The sequence below is a fragment of the Coffea arabica genome, chromosome 8e (genome assembly GCF_036785885.1).
Source record: "Coffea arabica cultivar ET-39 chromosome 8e, Coffea Arabica ET-39 HiFi, whole genome shotgun sequence".
In the NCBI taxonomy this organism is placed as follows: Eukaryota; Viridiplantae; Streptophyta; class Magnoliopsida; order Gentianales; family Rubiaceae; genus Coffea; species Coffea arabica.
The window spans coordinates 31,661,057-31,683,171 of NC_092324.1; the positions used below are offsets into that span (position 1 = coordinate 31,661,057).

Sequence of the window (22,115 nt, forward strand, 5' to 3'; positions counted from 1 at the left end):
CCCTTTAACTTTTGTGATTTTCCAGAGATTAATGGAGGTGAGAAAGCTACTTGATTAGGCTTCTCTTTCTCTTTCTTGATGCTCTTATGCCAAAAATATGGTGGACAAATTGAGGAGGAATGCTTTAAGAAGATGAGTTAGGTTCGTATTTATAGCATTTAGGCAGAAATTAGCATACTTGTCCTTTTTTAATAGTTGAAAAGATTGCGCTCTTTATTTTTTTGTTTGAAACCACCCTTTTTATTTAATAAATGAAATATTGGGGTGCCTTTTCTACGAAGTTTCCTTTTAATGGTCTTCTCTACAAAAGGGTAAAATACAAAAAGACCCCTTGTGGTTTAGCATATGTGCACTTTTGCTTCTGTGGTTTAAAAACATACAATTGAGCACCTCGTGGTTATAACTAAGGTAAAACCGTTAGATTTCCATTGAATTTTACATTTGAACTTCAATAGTTAAAATTTTCAAATAAAATTGTTTTGAAATTGCCAAATTACCCTTCAATCTAAGGTTCACATACTGTTCTAAATAAAATTTGAGGAAAAATTGATCATTTAGAAAATATTGAGGTAAAAATGAAATTTAGAACAAAGCTTATATTTGCATTGTTTTCAATTTTATGTTGAACTGCTATCACAATGATTAAAACAAATCTTATTTGTTCCATCTCATAAAAGTGGGCAAGAACAAATTACAATGGCAAGAACAAATAAAAAAGATCAAATATAAGTTCTTTTTTATCATGGTGGTAGCAATGTGACAGATAAACATTGAATATGAAATAGACATAAACTTTTTTTTTAAGATTTTCATTTTTACCTCAATTTTTCTAAAAAAAAAAGTTTGTCCTCAAATTTTATTTAAAGCATTACATTAACCTTAGATACAAGGGATTTTGTAATTTCATAATAATTATATTTAAAATTTTTGACTATTCAAGTCCAACCGTTAAATCTAACAAAAATTTTTTAACAATTTCATCTTATTTACAGCCACAAGAGGCTAGTCTAACATTCTCAATTATTAAACCACTATTTGAGAGAATGTCTTCAGAGCTTTGGATAATATTAATAATTGAGGACGAATTACCCTCCAAAATGTAGCTAGGGATGTTTAGTAGTTTTGCCGGTGGGACCGCTTGCACCTAACAAGAAAAATACTTATTTTCCACTCTTCCTTCAACTTTCGTTTGACCAAAAATGAACCATGATAAGGTGCATTTTAGTAAGATATTTTGCTAATATTGCATAATTGTTTTGACTAAATATTGCACTATTTGGGGGATTCTACTCATGTTTTTTGTTTGGTGTTAATTGCAGGAAATGGTGAAGAAAAGGTGCTGAAAATAAACATTTCTGAAGACTTCTTGACAGTTAGGCGTGCCCACGCCTAACTCCAACCTTCAAGTCCGGAATTCTCGAGATTATTTGCACGAGGGAAGTTTCCTAAAATGAGTGAAGTAGCTGGCTACAAATTGGGAAATTAGTGGGGTCACTCCAAAAGAAATCAAAAGTTGAAGAAGTTGAATTGTAATAGGATTGTTATTTAGAAAGTAATTGGTATTTGGATACCAACTAATTAGGAGAAAAAGTAGTAAAAGAGAGAGATTTTAGACACCGTTTCTTTTGGAGGCTAAAAACGCAGAGGAGTATTTCTGTACGTTATTCTTGTCTTTGACTTTGGATGCTTCTTGGCAAAATTTGGAGAAAACCAACAAAAAGCCACAATTGTTGACTTGTTCTTTTTCTTCTTTTTGACCGAATTGGAGAGACATCAGACTCTCTTTATGCTTTTGCTAGAAACAATAGAAGGCAACGATACTCCTTGCTCTTTCTTTCTCTGTTGACCGATTTTGGGGAGACAAAAACTGACGGCTTTTTTCAATTGTTTCACATGGTTTGTTCTCCACTAATGAAGAACTAACTTCTTATTTCTAATCAAGGGAACAACTGAAGATTTGGTTCAACAATAACAGTGAGATTTAAATTATTTTAACTGTTTCCTTTATTTATTGGTATTTGTATGTTTTTTGCTTTTAATTGTTATAACTATTGTGTATGATTGAAAAGCCGCAATATTTAATTATTCACATAGTTTATTTGCTATTTGGGGGTAGTTAAATCAGTAATTGTTCGATTACTTCCGTCCCGGTAACAACTGGTATAATTGGATTTATGTCAGGAAAACATACGATCTAATTTAAACAAACCCTCGTAGTGTGTTTATTAGTTAGGATTGGGTTTTTCTAATTCTTAATGCAATCCAGAAATTAAATCCTATGGTCGTATCTAGGGTTATTTCTTCGTTAGAGAAATAGTTAACGGTCGTACCTTAACTATCGAAAAAGTAAGGAAAGGTTGGTTGTTTATCGCGTGTATGACAACTATAACCAATCTATTAATAAATGTTGGAATTATATTTGAATCGATGATCAGTTGCATGAACCATTTCTGAAGTGTATCCTTGGCTAGAGTTTTTTCCAATTATTTCTCTCAATTAATTATTCTTCGTAGTTAATTTATTTAGTTAGCAATTTAGTAACATTTGATTCTCACGCCTCTGGTTTGTCTTGGCTTAAAAAGAAACAAACTCTTCCCCAGTCCCTGAGGAGACGACCCTACTTGCCACTGTCTGCTAGTTAGTAATTTTGTCAATTAGTCAATTCTGATATATCAGATTAAGCACACTTTTCGGAGCCAGGGTGAATCAAGTGACCCATTACACATCTAGAGTCCCTACTCCAGTACCTGAAATTGATTATTGGCTGCTTTTGGTGGTAGTTAGGTTATTATTATTATTGCACAGGCTCGGCACCTATCAATTTTTGGAGCCGTTGCCAGGAACTGGTGCTTGAATTATTTGTTTTTTTTTAGTTCATTTTATTCTTGGTATTTTTGCTAGTTTATGCCTCGTTCTTCTCGCACAGGTGAATTGATATACGATCCTGAGGTTGAGAAAGCAGCGCGTAGGCGAAGACAAGAGACCAAGAAACGCAAAGAGGGACAGCCCTCTACTGTATACACTTCCGAAGAAGCTGAAGTTAGCATGACCAATAACCAAACACTAAGGGAGTTGGCTGCTCCGGAGTTGACCTACCAGCCTTTGTGCATTACATTCCTAACTCTTGCGGAAAACACTTTTTTCGAGCTAAAATCAGGGTTAATTCACCTCTTATCCTCATTCCATGGTCTCTCTGGTGAATAACTCCATAAACACATCTAAGAGTTTGAAGTGGTATATTCTAGCATAAAACCTCCTGGAATTACTGAAGAGCAAATTAAACTTAGAGTCTTCCCTTTCACTCTCAAGGATGCAGCGAAAGATTGGTTATACTACCTACCCGCAGGTAGTATCATAACATGGGCCCAGTTGAAAAAGAAATTTTTAAAAAAATTCTTCCTTGCATCTCGGGCTGCAAGTCTGAGGAAAGAAATATGCATCAAGCAGTACCCCGAGGAATCTTTGTATGACTATTGGAAAAGGTTCAATAAATTGTGCACTAAATGCCCTCAGTATCAAATTAATGAACAGCTATTGATCCAATACTTCTGCAAACATCTGACAGAAGTATTATTGACACTGCGAGTGGAGGAACACTGGCAAATAAGACACTGAGAGAAGCATGGGAGTTTATTGAAGTAATGGCAGAAAATTATCAACAATTTGGCTTCCGTGAAAGTAATCCTCTACCACTACCTACCCGCAGGGTCAACGAGGTAGAGACGTCATCCATTCAGCAGCAACTGTTGGAGTTGATGTCTTTTGTTTGACAATTAGTCATGGAAAATGCGTAGCAAGCGAAGGTCTGTGGAGTTTGTACAAGTATGGACCATCCCATGGATGCATGTTCCATTTTGCAAGAAAATGGAATTGAACAAGTAAATATGGCTAGAGGCGTACCCATGCCCCGTGACAGTATGACCCGTACTCCAACACGTATAATCCTGGTTAGAAAGACCATTCCAACTTTAGCTATGAGAACAAGTCGCAGAATTCATTTGTGAATCGTCCTCCAGGATTCAACAACCATGGCAAGCAAAGTCCCAGCCTTCGTCTGCAGATTCAGGAAATTCTTTGGAAATGCGCAATGAGCGAAGGTCTGTGGAATTTGTACAAGTATGGATCATCCCACATATGCATGTCCTATTTTGCAAGAAAATGGAGTTGAACAAGTAAATATGGCTGGAGGCGTGCCCACGTTCCATAGGCAGTATGAGCCGTACTCCAACACGTACAATCCTGGTTAGAGAGACCATTTCAACTTCAGTTATGGGAACAGGCCGCAAAATTCATTTGTGAATCGTCCTCCAGGATTTCAACAACTATGGCAAGCAAAACCTCAGCTTTCGTCTGCAGATTCAGGAGACTCTTTGACAGACATTGTCAAGAATCTGGCCACAAGTACTGCTAAATTTCAAAAGGAAACTAGAGCGGGCCCGTCGGAAGCTAGATCGGGCATGAAAAATTTGGAGACTCAAATAAGTCACATTACAATTGCAATTAATAGCCTGGAGTCTCACGTTTTTTAAAAATTGCCATCGCAACCCGAGGCAAATCCCAAGAATGTAAGTGTCATGACACTGAGAAGTGGCAAGGAAGTGGAGCGGTCTAAGTTAACAAATCCAAAAAGCAAAAGCGAGAAAGAGATAGAAAAGGAGATTGAAGAAGAAAGACGCATTTGCGAAGACCCTAAGGTAACATTTATTCCTTCAACTCCTATTAAATCTAACTTACCTCATTTTCTTTGTAGGTTGAAAACGACAAAGAAGGCAGAGAAGGAAAAAGAGATTCTGGACGTATTCCGGAAAGTGGAGATCAACGTCCACTTGTTGGATGCAATTAAACAGATACCAAAATACATAAAATTTTTGAAAGATTTGTGCACCCACAAAAGGAAATTAAGAGGTGATGAAAGAGTGGAGGTGAGAGAAAATGTGCCAGCTATACTTCAAAGAAAACTTCCACCAAAGTGTGGAGAGTCAGGTATGTTCACGATTCTATGTAAAATAGGAGATAGTCTAATTAGAAAAGTAATGTTGGATTTAGGGGCGTCGATTAACGTGATGCCTAAAACCATTTATGTTTCGTTAAATCTTGGGCCATTAAAAGGAACAGTCATCATAATCCAACTAGCAGATCGTACCAATGCTTATCCAGAGGGGTTAATTGAAGATGTTTTGGTGCAAGTAAATGAGTTAGCATTCCCAACAGATTTTTATGTCCTAGACATAGGAGATGAAAAGTTATTAAATCTGTCACCTATTTTGTTAGGTAGACCATTTTTAAGCACTACTAGGACAAAAATAGATGTGAATGAGGGTACTTTGTCAATGGAATTTGATAGAGAAATTATAAATTTTAATATTTTTGATGCGATGAAATACCTGGAGGAATTTAACTCAGTTTTTGCTTTGAGTGTTATTGAACCCCTTGTACAGGAAACTTTTGAATTGAATGGAGAGGATGCACTAGGAGTGATTTTGGCGAAACACCTTGAGTTGGGAGTAACTCTTAGTGTGGAAATAAGTGATGAGTTGTATCGTGCGGTTGAAGCACTGTACCCACTTCCATCCATTTCTTCAAGGTATGAGTTTACTTCTCTCTTTGTACCAGAAATTCAGAAAAAGTTGTTGTCGTCTGTTGTGCAGGCACCAGAGTTAGAGCTCACGCCTCATCCGAAACATTTGAAGTATGCATTTCTCGGAGACAAGGAAACATTGCCGGTGATCATTTATGCACACCTATCGTCGAGTCAAGAAGACAACCTGGTTCGACTTCTTCGAGATCATAAGGAGGCGATTGGGTGGAGTATAGCAACCATCAAGGGAATCATTCCATCCTTATGCATGCACCGAATATGGCTTGAAGATGATGCGATACCGGTAAGACAGGCGCAACGAAAATTGAACCCGCTGATGATGGAAGTAGTTAAAAAGGAATACTTAAATTTCTGGAGGTGTGAATTATCTTCGCCATCTCAGATAACCCGTGGGTAAGCCCAGTTCAAGTAGTCCCGAAAAAGGCGGGAGTAACTGTAGAAGAGAACCAGGATGGTAAGATGGTCCCGGTCAGGAAACCCACAGGACGGTGCTAGTGCATCGACTACTAGAGATTAAATGCCGTGACAAAAAAGGACCACTTCCCTCTTCCTTTTATTGACCAAATGATAGAGAGGTTGGCTGGTCGTGTTTATTACTGTTTCTTGGATGATTTTTCAAGGTACTTCCAAATCGCGATAGTACTGGAGGACCAGGAGAAAACCACATTCACCTGCCCATTTGGTACTTTCGCCTACTGTAGGATGCCTTTCGACTTCTACAATACTCTAACGACTTTCCAAAGGTACATGATAAGTATCTTCTCCGAGTATATAGAATAGATTATTGAGATATTCATGGATGACTGTAGTATATATAGGGACAATTAGACATGGCCACGGTTCCAGAACTGTCGGTTTTGGTTCTTCAAAGAGATAGATCCAAAATCACATAGTTCTGATTTTGATTCCTTATGGTTCTGGTTCTGGTTTACGGTTCCGTATGGTTGTATACAATTTTATTTAATTTCTTATCCTTACCAATTTTAATACGAATATAACAATATATTTAAAATTTCAAATGATATGTAAAAACATAAATACAAAATAAAGATCATATTTTAATTTTATTATTACTCTACAAAGTAAGAAGTAATAAATAGATAATATCAATTTTATGAAAAGTACATTACATTGTAAAATTAAAAAATACATTACACTATCAAATGGTTATCATGTGTTGACATTCTTCAGTTGGACAATCATCAATGTTGAAGATTCCATTTGAAGAAATATTGCAAAAAATTTTTTTTTGCTTGCTTGATTTTGAAGATGAGCTATTACCATCAAAACTTGTCATTTGATAGCAAATAAGCAAAAAAAAAAAAATTGTAAGTAATAATTTAATACTTACAAATTATAATGATAGATATTAGATGAATAGAAAGAATTAAATAATTAATAAAATATTTAGAAAGTCCATAAAATTTAAACTTTTTTAAAACCTATTAAACACAATAAATTTTTTTGAATTAGCTCACTACTTATATTAATTGTTTTTAATTATTTTTAACGGTTCTGGAACCGACGGTTCTGGTTCTGGTTCTATTTTTTAGAGAACCATAATCGGAACTTTTATCTAAGGTTCTACCACAGTTCTGGTTCCATGATTTTGGTTCCAGTTTTGGTCCGGTTCCAAATGATCCGGTTCCGGTCCGATTTTCGGTTTCAAATGGAACCATGGCCATGCCTAGGGACAGTTTTGATGAATGTCTTGACAATCTAACTCTAATTTTAAAAAGGTGCATAGAGACAAACTTGATTCTTAATTAGAAAAAATGCCATTTTATGGTGGGGCATGGTATCGTATTAGGACATGTAGTGTCGACTAGAGAAATAGAGATAGATAAAGTAAAAGTTGACCTTATTTTTTACTTTACCTTACCCGTAAGTGTACGGGAAGTACGTTCCTTTTTAGATCATTCAGGGTTCTATAGGAGGTTTATCAAGGATTTTTCAAAAATTAGAGCACCCTTGTTCAAGTTGTTGCAAAAGGATGTAGCATTTGACTTTACTAATGAATGCAAGATAGCATTTGATAAACTGAAGGAGTCTTTGACGTCCCGCCCGTCATTCAATCCCCAGACTGGAGCCTCTCATTTGAAATAATGTGCGACGCTAGTGATTACGCAGTGGGAGTAGTGTTGGGGCAAAGGATTGGCAGGGCGGCGCATGCAATTTACTATGTATCGAAAACGTTGAATGGAGCTCAACTTAACTATTTCACGACGGTGAAAGAATTATCAGCTGTTGTTTTTGCACTAGAGAAATTTAGGTCATATTTGTTGGATGCAAAATAATAGTTTTCTCTGATCATGCAGTCTTAAAGTACTTGTTGATGAAGAAAGAGGCAAAACCAAGGCTCATCAGATGGATTCTGCTCTTGCAAGAGTTCGACTTGAAGATTAAAGATAAAAGTGGGGCAAAGAACTTGGTTGCTGATCACTTGAGCCACTTGCTTACAAATAAGGAGGATCAGCAATTGAGAGAGGCATTTCCAAAGGAGCAATTACTCGCCGTTGATTCGTCTGCACCTTGGTATGCTGATATTGTGAATTTCTTAGTAACTAATCAATTACCTGCAGATTGGCCAAAGGCTAAGAGAGATAAATTGAAAAGTGATGTCAAATACTATATTTGGGACGACCGCTACCTTTGGAGGTAATGTTCTGATCAAGTACTAAAAAGGTGTGTAAGTGTAGGTGAATTTCACTTTATTTTAATTTTTTGCCTTTCGTTTGCATGTGAAGGGCATTTTGGGCCAAAGCGAACAGCTCGTAAGGTATTGGAGAGCGGTTTTTATTGGTCTACCTTTTTTAAAAATGCGTATTTATTCTGTAAATCTTGTGATAGGTGTCAAAGGGTGGGGAATATTTTTCGTAGGGACCAAATGTTTCAAACCCCCATGTTGTTTGTTGAAATTTTTGATGTGTGGGGTATAGATTTCATGGGTCCTTTTTCCTCGTCTTTTGGATTCTTATATATCTTGTTTGCTGTTGATTATGTTTCCAAGTGGGTGGAAGTAAAAGCCACTCGAACCAATGATTCTAGAGTGATTGCAGAGTTTTTAAAGTTTAACATCTTTGTTCGTTTTGGGGTGCTGAGAGTTGTAGTGAGTGATAGGGGGACACATTCTTGTAATAAGATTATTACTGCCTTATTCCGCAAATATGGCGTTCTCCACAAAGTATCCACGCCATATCATCCACAGACAAATGGTCAAGTTGAAGTGTCAAATAGGGAGATCAAGTCAATCTTGGAGAAGATGGTGCGCCCTGATAGAAAGGATTAGAGCTTGAAATTATAAGATGCACTATGGGGTTATCGCACCGCTTATAAGACGCCGATTGGGATGTCCCCGTATAGACTAGTTTTCGATAAGGCTTGCCATCTTCCAGTGGAGTTCGAGCATAAGGCATTTTGGGCAGTGAAACAATGCAATATGAATCTTGAGGAAGCGGGGGTCCATAGGAAATTGCAGCTACAAGAGCTGGAAGAGATTAGGAATGAGGCATACGAGAATGTAATTGATTTATAAGGAGAAGAGCAAAATTTTTCACGATCAACAAGTTTCAAGAAAATTATTTGTAGTGGGGCAAAAAGTCCTATTGTATCACTCGAGACTTAAACTTTTTCCCGATAAGTTGTGTTCTCGTTGGATTTGTCCATTTGTTATTTCTAATGTCTTTCATTATGGTGCAGTGGAGATCCAAATTTTGAAGACGGAGAAAAAGTTCGTGGTGAATGGCCATTGTCTCAAACCTTGCTATGAAGGATTCTCCGTTGACAAAGTCGAGTTCATACAACTGTAGGATCTAATTTATCCTGCTTGAGAGTTCCAACCAAATCTAGTCAAAGACGTTAAAAAAAGATGCTACTTGGGAGGCAACCCAAGATTTTTTGGTTTAGTTTCTTTTCGTTTCTGGAGTTTTTATTAATTGTTAGTTGCATTTAGTGAGTTATTGTTTTTGTGGCAGGAAGTTAGCAGTTAGGCGTGCCCACATTAAGTGGTCACATCTAAGGAAGGAAGTTTGAAATTGACAAACAGAAAACTCTCCAGTGGTTAGGCATGCCTACGCCAAATGGTCACGCTTAAGGAAGGCAATTCTCTTCTGCGATCAGAAAACTCTATAGTAGTTAGGCGTGTCCACGTCAGGTGGTCACGTTTAAGGAACTCAATTTCTAAAGATTGGCGAGAAGACTCTATGGTAGTTATACGCGCCCACGTCAGGTGGTCACGCTTAACGATCTTAATTTCGGACGGTTGGTCAGAAGACTCGTAGGTAGTTAGACGTGCTCACGCCTAACACCGGTGTTCAAAAAAAAGAGGAGTGAAAGGATGAAATTGCCCTCTCTTATGATTGAAAAAAAAAAGAAAAAAAAACCTAAGCCCCATCGGTGCCCTACTTTCTTTCTTCTCTTTCTTTTTTTTTTTTCTTTTCCTTCTTCTTCTTTCTTTTTCTTCCTTTTCTTTCTTTACTTCTTTTCTCCTGCTGCCGCCGCCACCTTAGCCCTCCTCACTGTCCACCATCGCTCTTCACCCGTCGCTCACCGTTCGCCGCAGCAAGCCCTCTCGCCGGCCACCGCAGCGTATAGTCACTGCTTGCTTGCGCGACCAGACGAGCGCAGCGCGTGACCACCGAGCCGCGCATGCCCAGTGCTGCACCAGTGAGCGTGCGCCCAACCCAGGAGCTAGCGTGCATGTCCGTTGCACCCCAGCGTGCTCGCTCAAGAGTGCCAAGCGCACAGGGTCCATTGGAAATTGCAACTACAAGAGTTGGAAGATATTAGGAATAAGGCATACGAGAATGCAATGATTTACAAGAAGAAGAGGAATAATTTTCACGATCAACAAGTCTCAAGAAAATCATTTGTAGTGGGGCAAAAAGTCCTCTTGTATTACTCGAGACTTAAACTTTTTTCCGGTAAGTTGCGTTCTCGTTGGATTGGTCCATTTGTTGTTTCTAATGTCTTTTATTATGGTGCAGTGGAGATCCAAAATTTGAAGACGGAGAAGAAGTTCATGGTGAATGGCCATCGTCTCAAACCTTATTATGAAGGATTCTCCGTTGAGGAAGTCGAGTTCATACAACTCAAGAATCAATTTATCCTGCTTGAGAGTTCCGGCCAAATCTAGCCAAAGATGTTAAAGAAAGGCACTATTTGGGAGGCAACCCAGGTTTTTTGATTTAGTTTCCTTATGTTTCTGAAGTTTTTGTTAATTGTTAGTTGCATTTAGTGAGTTGTTGTTTTTGTGGCATGAAACTGGCAGTTAGGTGTGGCCTCATTAAGTGGTCACATCTACGGAAGGAAGTTTGAAATTGATGGATAGAAAACTCTCCAGTAGTTAAGCGTGCCCACGCCAAATAGTCACATTTAAGAAATACAATTCTCGTCTGCGATTAGAAGACTCTATAGTAGTTAGGTGTGCCCACGCTAGGTAGTCACGCTTAAGGAACTCAATTTCTAAAAATTGGTGAGAAAACTCTATGGTAGTTATGTGCGCCCACGCCAGGTGGTCAAACTTAAGGATATTAATTGCGGGCGGTTGGTCAGAAGACTCGTAGGCAATTAGACGTGCCCAAGCCTAACACCGGTGTTAAAAAAAAAAGGGTGAAAGGATGAAATTGCCCTCTCTTATGATTAAAAAAAAAGAAAAAAAACCTAAGCCCCACCTGTGCCCTACTTTCTTTCTTCTTTTTCTTTTTCTTTTTTCTTTTTTTCTTTTCCTTCTTCTTCTTTCTTTTTCTTCCTTTTCTTTCTTTTCTTCTTCTTTCCCGCCGCTGCCGCCTTCGCCCTCCTCACTGTCTGCCGCCGCTCCTAACCCGTCGCTCACCGTCCGTCGCCGCAAGCCCTCTCACCGGCCACGGCAGAGCACAACAACTGCGCACAGTACACAACCAGCGAGCGGCATATGCCTAGCGCTGCACCAACGCGCCCAGCGCGAGCCCAACCTAGGCGCCAGTGCGCCTATCCGTTGCAACCCAGCGCACTTGCGCAAGTGCGCCCAACGCGCACAGTAGTGCTCCTATGGGCTTCTTCCGCGCGCGACCAGCATCCTGCACAGGCATGGCCTCCACACACACTCTACTGTCGGCGCTGCCGCCGCTCCGTTGTAACCCTCACTGCTTGGTTATCACCTCAGGTCCTTTTTTTCTTTAATTTTCTGTTACTTTTACCTGAGGACATACATTTAATTTTTAGCTGAGGACTGAAATTTAATTTTTAGCTGATGATAGATAATTTGTGTGTACTTGGGATGCTGTGAATTTGTCTTTGGCTACTTTTGACTGTCTGCTTAATTTTGCAGTAAAATCATGGTATTTGGGAGAGTTTTTCTGTGTTTGTCTATTGAATTAGTTTTTGTGTTTATTGTGTGTGGGTAGTTATCGTTAAGTGCTGTGTTTGCTAGTTTGTCTATTTCTTTAATTGTCGGTGTTTGGAGCTGTGATTGGGGACCCCTTTGTTTAATTGGCTGGCAGTTGACTTATTTTGAGTGTCTGTACCTTATTCTTGTCCTGTTTACTGGTGTCAAATGGCTAAAACAAAAGATAAAAGTAGGAATAGACCATCCACTTCCACCCCACAACCCACTGTCCCTTTGAGTGGGCCTTCCCAAGCAACTATTTCGGGAGGCCCCCGAACCCGCCTTGGGAGGAATAGGGAGGTTCACCTCTCCTCTCTGGCCCATTTCAGAGGACATTTAACCTTCACCCGAGCTGCCGATAAGGAACGGTATGCCGCTGCTTGTTCAAGGAAAATTAGTTCTTGTAAATTCATCCACGGCCCCACACTCATTCTTTTAAATATTAGAGATGAGGTCACTAAGAGATTAACCGCCATAGATTGGACAAATTATGCTTCTATTGTTTTACCTACTTTCGCTGAGCTAATGTAGGAATTCTATACCACTTTTGAGTTTAATGTACCTGATGAATTCTCTGTTACAACTCCTGAGGTGGTTCGGTTTAGATTGATGGGTAGGGAGTTCAAACAGTCAATCACTGAATTCAGTTTAGCTTTTGATTTTATTGACATTCCCTATTTCAAAACTGAGAAATATATGGCAAGTGCCTGCGAATACACTGAGCCTTTTTTCTCCCATAACACTGGCTATTGAAGAGAACTGTCGGTTGACATTCAATCTTATGACCCTAGCCAGTCTAAAGCCTCTTTTCTCAAGAACCCCATTTTTCGCTATTGGCACCGTTTCATGGCTTATAGTTTCTCAAGTAGGAAAGACAGTTCGGATACTTTGACCAAATCCAATTTCTTTTTTATTTAGTGTATCCTTGCTGAGGTTAAGGTTAACTTCGGCTGTTGGTTTCCGTCTCATCTCCACACTGTGTTAAGCAAGAAAAATAAGTCGTTAATTTTGGGTTCGTTTATCACTCAATTGGCTATAAATCTTAGGGTTTTGGATTTGACTAATTATAATCTGCATTTGGCTTGTACCATGGAATCTCTTGATTTGTTTGTTTGGAAAAGATGGATCTAGTGCAACAGATCAATGGTGTCTTCCAGTTCGTTCCTCCGAGGCCAATCCAGCTTCCACCGAAGCGCAAAGCTTCCAAATCTGCTACCTCGGAGGCTGGAGGTCCCTCCACTGATGCTCCGGGACCTTCCTCTTCTGCACCCTCGCCGTCTTCTGACCTCCGCTTCCAGTTGCATCACATGGATTCTAAATTGGAGCGGATCGAGCGTCAGGTGTTAGGAATGGAGCAGAACTTGGCTCAGTACTTCACCAATGTGGGCTTTCGTCCACCCTTTCATCCCGAGTTTTAGTCCTTTTCTACCCTCCTCCGTGTTCAGGGAAGTGACGTTGCACCATTACCTCTATTTTTGGTCTTATTTGCTTACATTGGGGGCAATGTAAGGTTTAGGTGTGGGGGAGGGTTAGCTATGCTTTTAGTTGTTTGATTTGTATTTTCTTTTCCTTAGTTGTTCTTTGTTCTAAACAATGATGAATGCAATTGAGATACGAGTATGATTAGTAAGTTCATGCCGTGGGGTTTTCTACTTTTTTTTTGATGATGAATTAATTGATAAATATGCTGAATTTGACATAATTTTGATCACTTGTGAGATTTTTGGGCTTATTTTTTTCATTTGTTGAGTGGTTATTGCATATGGTTTGTCATTCTAGAACTTGCTCGGTTATACATGTCAAGACCACATTTAATTGAATTTGATGCATTAACATGATGGGGCACCTAAGATTGAACCATTTTTAACTTGTTCAAAAACCTACCTTTATCTCATCTACCTTTAGTGAACCACATTGAGCTTTTAACCCTTTTTTTCATTTGATATCCTAATTGTTAGCCGAAAAATCTTCTTTTTAAACTTTCTCTTTGTACCTTAAGTTAAAATAATGCTTTGATTTTATTGCATGGGAGTTTGGGATATTATTTGAAAGGTAGTGAATAAAAAATGCAAGTATGACAAGTGAAGTTGACTTCTATGGTGTCGGTATTCAAGAACAAAAAAAAAAAGAGAAAAAAATCAATAGAGAAGCAACAAAAGAAAAAAAAAGTAGAGAGAAAAACAATAGAAAAAAAAGGATGTTGAAATCAAAGTATTTGTGACAAGTGTCGACTACTACCTTCACTTGTTGGGTCGCCTTGGAGGTGCAAATTTGCAAGAACCTGTGCAGTGAATTTTTGGGCATTTTCTTTGACATTTTTTCACCCTTAAAATCCTTTTTATCCTACCCCTTCACCCGAGCCTCATTACAACTTTGTGAAGTCCATTTGATTGGTGCATTTAATTCATAATTAAGTGGTAAAGATATGATATATGAGCAAACTTATGGTAATGCCATTTCATTATGTTGATTTGAGAGCCATCCTATATCCTATACACTTTGGAGTGAATGAGTGCATTTTAAATGTGAGAATTGTCAGTTTGGTATATCCTAATTTTGATGAGGTTATTGAGGAATTTGGAATACTGTTATTGGTATGAATTGCTGTGAATTTGAGACAGCCCCACCTCCTCCAAAGGCGAACCAGAGGATTCGGCAGGCCGCCTGCCCGGCTCTCGCCGGGATTCAGTCGTTCACTACAGTCCTCAAATAAATTACAAGATAAATCTCAAATATTACATCAAATTCTCCAATAATTACATATCAAAAGCGAAGCGGAAACAATTCCCAACTATACATAAAATGATTCCAAATCCAAACTGTACAAGATATAGGTCATCCAGACATGTGAATAAGCACAACAAGTCCTTCCTTCGCTTTGAACCCTGTGGAGGGGAATAAAATATTTTTGGGGTAAGCTAGAAGCTCAGCGAGTAACCGGTAAAATCATTAAACAAATATTTTTCACAATGTTGCATTTCGATGATGTCATGATTCAGAGATCAAATGGTCGTTTAGTGCTCTCGTGAGCCAGTGAAATCATAGCACTTGAACACCCAACGCTCAAATAGATCATTTAATATTAACATTAACATTAAGAGGGAGCCCCTTCTTGAGCTCCAGATAAACATGAACATGAACCATAAACAGAGTGGAGACGTTGGTGTCCAACACAAGACTTTCCCAGAACTCATTGAAACCAAATCATGTCATGAACTCACATGCAAACACGCATGATATGCAATCGAGTACATAATGCAAGAAACATTTCACAAGTACTTTGGAAATAGTTTAGGGTCACTCACCTCCATGGCTCAGAAATCATCCATCATATAATATTGCCTTGCTCAAATCCAAGTCTTAGATCACAAACTCAATACAAACAAATCTCTTCAAAGTTCGGACAACACTTCCCCTGAATTTGCTAACTTTTTCCAGCCATCATGGCTTCATTATATCCTCATTCCAACCCAAAGGTACACACACACAACAAGTTCATCCAATAGCCATTCAGCAAGCTCCAAGTAGTACTAGTACAAGTCAAGCTAGGGAAAAGTCCGGAAATGAAAGTTAAGCTCAAAATCAGAAAAACAGTTTTGACGTCATTTTGCGGTAATGGTACCAAAGTCGCTACGATTGTCGGATGAAGGTGCAAGATACACCGTTTCGAAGCTAAAAGACAGGGCTACAACATTGCAGAAGGTCACTCAACCCAGTTTCGAGTGTAACCAGGTCCAAAATGCAAGATACTACACCAGAATCACAAAAATAGATTCACAGAACGCATTCTAGGGGAAACATCATAAAACAGGCTATCCAAGTCCAAATCCAAAAATTCTAAAACCAGATGAAAGCTAAGAAACAGGGATACATTTCATCAGAAGACCTCAACAACCAATTCGGAAGCATTCTCAACTAAAATAACCCATTACAGACGCACTTCTCAATTTCGGGTAAAACCAGAACAGCAATAGTAATTTCGACTTTTCTCATTCTACACTACTCCGATTGACCTGAAATTTTGTAGACACCTCTAAAATGTCATTCCCTACAACTTTCATGTTTTAAGACAAGGCCAATTCGGCCTCTATCTATGAGCTAAAAATTCGGACAGAATGAAGAACATTGAAACCTAGTTTTGCACTTTTCCTTCCAAAACAGAAATTGATTGTAATTAATCACTTTTTCCACCTCCTAGAGTCATTAAACATCATTTCCAATCATCATACATGACCCCATAATCATATCCATATGAAAACAGAAAAATCCCCAAAAATTATAAAACTTCACCAATTCAACCAAAATCAAGATATAATCCATAAAAGTGCATCTTATACCACCACCAATCATGAATTGAACATCAATTAAGGGAGGAGAGTGGTTCTTCACAACTCACCTTAGCCATACAAGAGATAGAGCAACAAATCACCTTAGCTTTCCCAAACAACTCCACAAAACACCTCAAGACCACTTAGCAAAGAGATTTTATGGAATGATTTGGAGTTTTATTGGTTGGATTTGAAGATTGAGCAAGAAATAGAAGGAAGAAATTGAGAGCTTTTCTTTCTTTCTTGAGCAAGAACATTCGGCCAAGAAGCTTGCAAAATGAAGCTTATTTTGATCAATTTTTTGTATTTATTTGGTAAAGGTAAAGGTAAAGTCAAATGGTCAAAGTCCAAAATTAAATCACAAGGTGACACTTGTCACCTTTTTGGTTTAAAACTTATCTTTTTGTCTCTCCAATACAAATATCTTAACACTTTGTAAAATAATATCACTTAATACAAAATTCCAACAAGTTGTCAAAAATATAATGCATTTATCGCACTAGCAGGTCCCACTTCCAAAATACGCTCTTAATTTCTCAAAAACTAACCGATACTAGAAAAATCATTTTAAAACTATCTTTGCTCATAAACTTTATCTAGGGAAATTTTCTAATAAAGAAAATGTAGAAAAGGCGGGCGATTAAATAAAATAAACCCTAGAAAATTAGAAAATTTTTGGGTTCTCACACTCATACTTTTCGGGGCGTCACAGAATTGCTTGGTATCTTAATTACACTTCCGAGTTAATTACACTTGAGGGCAAGCATAATTTAGGTGTAGGGGAGATTGATAGGGTGTAATTTAATGAGATATTTTGCTAATATTACATAATTTTTTAAACTAAATATTGCAGTATTTGGGGATTCTACTCATGTTTTGTATTTGGTGTTAATTGCAGGAAGTGGTGAAGAAAAGGTGCTGAAAATCAACCTTCTAGAAGACTTCTTGACAGTTAGGCATGCCCACGCCTAACTCCAACCTTCAAGTCCAGAATTCTCAGGATCATTTGCACGAGGGAAGTTTCCTAAAATGAGTGAAGTAGCTGGCTACAAATTGGAAAATCAGTGGGGTCACTCCAAAGGAAAGCAAAATCTGAAGAAGTTAAATTGTAATAGGATTGTTATTTAGAAAGTAATTGGTATTTGGATACCAACTAATTAGGAGGAAAAGTAGGAAAAGAGAGAGATTTTAGACACCGTTTCTTTGGAGGCTAAAAACGCAGAGGAGTATTTCTGTACATTATTCTTGTCTTTGACTTTGGATGCTTCTTGGCAAAACTTGGAGGAAACCAACAAAAAGCCACAATTGTTGACTTGTTATTTTTCTTCTTTTTGACCGAATTGGAGAGACATTAGACACTCTTTATGCTTTTGCTAGAAACAATAGAAATCAACGATATTCCTTACTCTTTCTTTCTCTGTTGACCGATTTTGGGGAGACAAAAAGTGACGGCTTTTCTCAATTGTTTCGCATGGTTTGTTCTCCACTAATGGAGAACTAACTTCTTATTTTTAGCCAAGGGAACAACAGAAGATTTGGTTCAATAATAATTGTGAGATCTAAATTGTTTTAACTGTTTCCTTCATTTATTGGTATTTGTATGTTTTCTACTTTTAATTATTATAACTATTGTGTATGATTGAATAGTGCCCAATATTCAATTATTCACATAGTATATTTGGGGTAGTTGAATCAGTAATTGTTCGATTACTTCCATCCCGATAGCAATTATGACGCCCCCACTTCTCCCTAAGGCGAACCAAAGGGTATCGGCGGGACGCCTGCCCAACTCTCGCCAGGATTCGGTACAATTCTCGTTCAAATTTAATACAATGATAATTAATACGCCAAGACAAAATAAGAAGGTAAAGTCGCTTCCATACATATATAAATATCCAGTCTTACACCACCATTCAAAATACATCAATTTTTCAAAATATACAACTGCCAAAAGCTGTCTAATCGATTACAATCGAAACCCTAATACAAAAGTTCATCCTAATGGTTTCTCCGAATTTCACTCCATATTTGTTCCTATTAAGGAAAATAAATCTACGGGGTGAGCGATTGCTCGTGAGGCCAAAAAACACACATGTAAGCACGTTGTCCAAGTAACAATCCCATTTAACAAGTACAACAGTAATATTTAAGTAAATAACAATCGTGCGAGAAAAGTAAACAGAAGCAATTCAAGGATATAAGAGTTCTCAGGAGCTAATTTCCACTTGCACGATTAAGAATCCCCACGAGTTGACACTCCGTCAATCGGGTAGGTTATAATCCGTAGAACTTCACTTACTCGTTTCCCATTCACCGTTACTCCCCCTGCTCTGGGCCCGCATGTTCTTTTGTTATAGGCGATACTGCTCGAGTATACCAAGCAAGATCTCCCCATTAGATCAAGCTTATACACGTTTCTCATGACTCACCAAGGTTCTCAACCGAACCCATGCCGGCTGAACTCGCAAGGTTGGCCGATGAGAATTGGGCGTCCCTCACTAGTATCACTAGGAGTCGAGGAGATTCACTCCAATCGACTTGTACAACCATAGCATAATTATCATTGAAACACTTCACTTAATTCACTTAACAAGTCACTTCAAGTAATTCAAGTACACTTCACTTAAACGAGAACGAGTGCGGTAAAGCACACACTCAACTCAGGATTTTCAAAATATTCAATCACTAATAATGATTAAGCACGTAACAAGTTCACATACACTTGACACTCACCTAGTCAAAATGAGAGAGTGGTGCACAATTCAAGTGTTTAATCATCCGTTGTGATGTCCTTTTGAAGGTCCCCTTGAATGCCTGAGCAAACAATAATTATCTATCATACACTATCGCTTAAAATCCCCAATTATCAAGGAAGATTGTACTCTTGTACAATCTAAGAGAATATCATGAAAATGAACCTTAATTACTCGTATATCGAGATTTTAAAGTGGGGTTTAATAATACAAGAAAAATTTGAATTTTTCTCTTTGAAATCAAGTATAAAACGGTCAAGCAATATCGAAGGGAAATGGAGAGTTCTAAAAACTCAATTTCCTTTAAGTTCAGAAATTTCAGATTTGAGGTGCATTTTTTGAAAAATCATATCTCACTCTATGTAAGTTCAAAATTGGAAAACTTAGCACTGTTGGAAACTATTTCTAAAGTACTAAAAGTTCCTAGAAAACAGTTTTCCATGATTCTAAATGGAAGACACTAAAACTTTGGCTTAAACCTACTGACTTACACTTCCAAGATAGATTTGGGATTGGTTTTTTTTGGCAAATTTTGGAAATTCGATAAAATTCACAGAATTTGAACTAGTCTCTAAAATTTGAAACTCAATTAGAGTTACAATCAAAGTTTAAAACGTAACAAACAGAACAAGAATCAGAGTTTTGAGCGCCAAGATATAGCAGCTCAAAGTTGGTTCAAAATGAGGACTGTTGGGCAAATTTTCAGATTTGGAAGAATAACTCTGGTAACTTATTTGTACATCAAAACAGTCTTAGAATGACACCAAAATTGGCACAATTCAACTTCCATATGAGCACTACTCCTCTATCAAATTTTGTTTAAATTTTCACAAGGGAAGGTAGTTAACTAAACTACCAAAGTTTAAGGAAATCTGAAGACAAAGCTGCCTTCATGCTTCCCTTTTTTTTTTTTTTTTTTTCTTTTTGAACCTTTGGCCAAAGAAATCACCTCAAACATGGTTCATTTATGAAGAAAATATCTAAGAAACATTCAACATACATTTGGTAGGAGATTGACACCAAAAGTTTCAAAATAACAAGTCCCAATTCGAGCCAAGCCATTAGGCTAGCCAAAATTAGGGTTTTCTATCATTGGTGCAGTTTTGTAATTTGGCAATAACTCAGTCAATCCAACTTGGAATTGGGCATGGTTGATGGCGTTGGAAACTAAATTCATAAATCTGCATTTCATCAGAAGGAATCGTTTTGAAATTTAGTTCATAGCTAGCTCAAATTCAAGAAACAATTCCCAGCACACCACCGACTCTCTAGGGCAGTAGTAAAACAGAATAGGTAACTTTGAAGAACTAGTATGGCTCACTCAATTCAAGTTGGGGGATGCATTTTATACCGTTAGATAAATGGAACTATCGAGTTTCAAATACCATAAACGGCACTTGATTTCGATGTTGGAGCAAAGAGTTATAATCGTTCAAAATTCACTGCTAGAGAACCCCTGTTACCCGTTTTCCAGATTTGAAGATATTTCGAAAATCCAACTTTTACCCAACCAAATCAAGTGATTTTTGGGGGGAATTTTTCACACATCCTATACAACATATTTACAATAAATTCAAGGTCATTTGATCACAAAAAAATTGAACCAAGGGCTCGGCAAGAACAGGGCAGAATTCGGCCCTTCTTAGCTTCAACTTTCCTTTGATTTTCCTTCCACTCTTTCAACTTATATCCACTTGTTTAACACTTAATCAACATAAATAACACCCATAATCATCATATCAGTCCAACATGTCCATTGTGGGATCTCATAGAGTTCATTCAAAAAATTTTCAACCAAATAAGGATACCCACATGAAGCTACATGCTTCCAAGTCAAATTTAACTCACTAGAACCAAGTTTAAAAGGTTAAATGATTACCACCTCTTGGATGATGAAAAATCAAAAATTTTAGGTCACTAAGAGCTCCAAGAAATCGTGAGAAAGATGCTCTGTTCCTAGTCCAATTGAATCTCCAAGTTGTTGTGAGTTTGTGTGTTGAATTTGGAGTGAAAAGGTGCAAGAAATGAAGTGAGATGATGAAGGGTTTTGCTCTTCTTCTTCATTTGGAGTTTCGGCCAGCAAGGGGTGAGAGAGAAAGTGGAAAAATCTGATGGTGAAGCTTCTTGAAGAAGCTTGGTAGTTGTAGTTTAAATTTTTGGCACAAAAGTCAACTCTCAATAGTGCGCGTATGCGCGCGCGTTTCGTGCCCGTTCTCTCTCGGGTTTGTTTCACTTGTGCACTAAATCTCTAATGCACTTCCTTTAATACTATAATTATTCACTCTTAATAGTCTAACAATAATTTTCTAAAGTCCTTCAATTAGTAGCGAGCGCACGAAAACGTGAACTTCCAACTTATGCGCGATAAAGTGCAATTTCTAACAAATTCTTGTAACGATAGTATAACTAACTAATACTTGGATAATTAATCATGAAAATAACTATTTTGAAGTAAACTAATAAATAAGTGAATAAATCGATAAAATAAAATAAAATACGAGTCATCACATCCTCTCCCCCTTAAAAGAATTTCGTTCTCGAAATTATACCTTAATTTGAGAACAGGTCTGGATACTTTCCTCGAATTTCTTCTTCAACTTCCCAGGTTGTTTTCTCTAGTCCATGGTTCCTCCAGAGAATTTTCACCAATGGAATCCGCTTGTTCCTCAATTCTTTCACCTTACGATCTAGAAGCTTTATCGGTTTCTTCTCATAGGTCAGCGTCTCATCAATTTCAATATTTTCCGGTTGCAGGATATAAGAAGAGTCTGGGTGATATTTCTTGAGCATAGATACATGAAAAATATTGTGAATCCGAGATAGATTTAGTGGCAATTCCAACTTATAGGCCACAGTCCCTACATGTTGGATAATCTTGTACGATTCCATAAATCTCGGTTGTAATTTCTTATCTCTTCCGGACATTAAACTTGTTTTCAGAGGAGTAATCTTAAGAAATACCGCAAATTCTAAGTCCTTCCTTCGGTTGTCTGCGTAACTCTTCTAATGACTTTGTGCGGTCTGAATCTCCTAGCGTATCAATTTCACTTTCTCTTGTGCCTCCTCAATCC

The 22,115-nt window shown here is 37.8% G+C and overlaps 1 protein-coding gene across 1 annotated transcript; it reads left to right on the forward strand.

Annotated features, from left to right (window-relative positions):
• The first annotated feature begins 2,904 nt into the window (after window positions 1-2,904).
• LOC140012728 (uncharacterized) lies at window positions 2,905-8,888 on the forward strand. The gene is made up of 9 exons (XM_072061017.1): window positions 2,905-3,104; window positions 3,246-3,346; window positions 3,532-3,757; window positions 4,017-4,097; window positions 4,751-4,983; window positions 5,110-5,992; window positions 6,220-6,281; window positions 7,918-8,257; window positions 8,450-8,888. The coding sequence occupies exons 1-9, from the start codon at window positions 2,905-2,907 to the stop codon at window positions 8,886-8,888; spliced, it is 2,565 nt and encodes an 854-aa protein (XP_071917118.1).
• The last annotated feature ends 13,227 nt before the right edge of the window (window positions 8,889-22,115 follow it).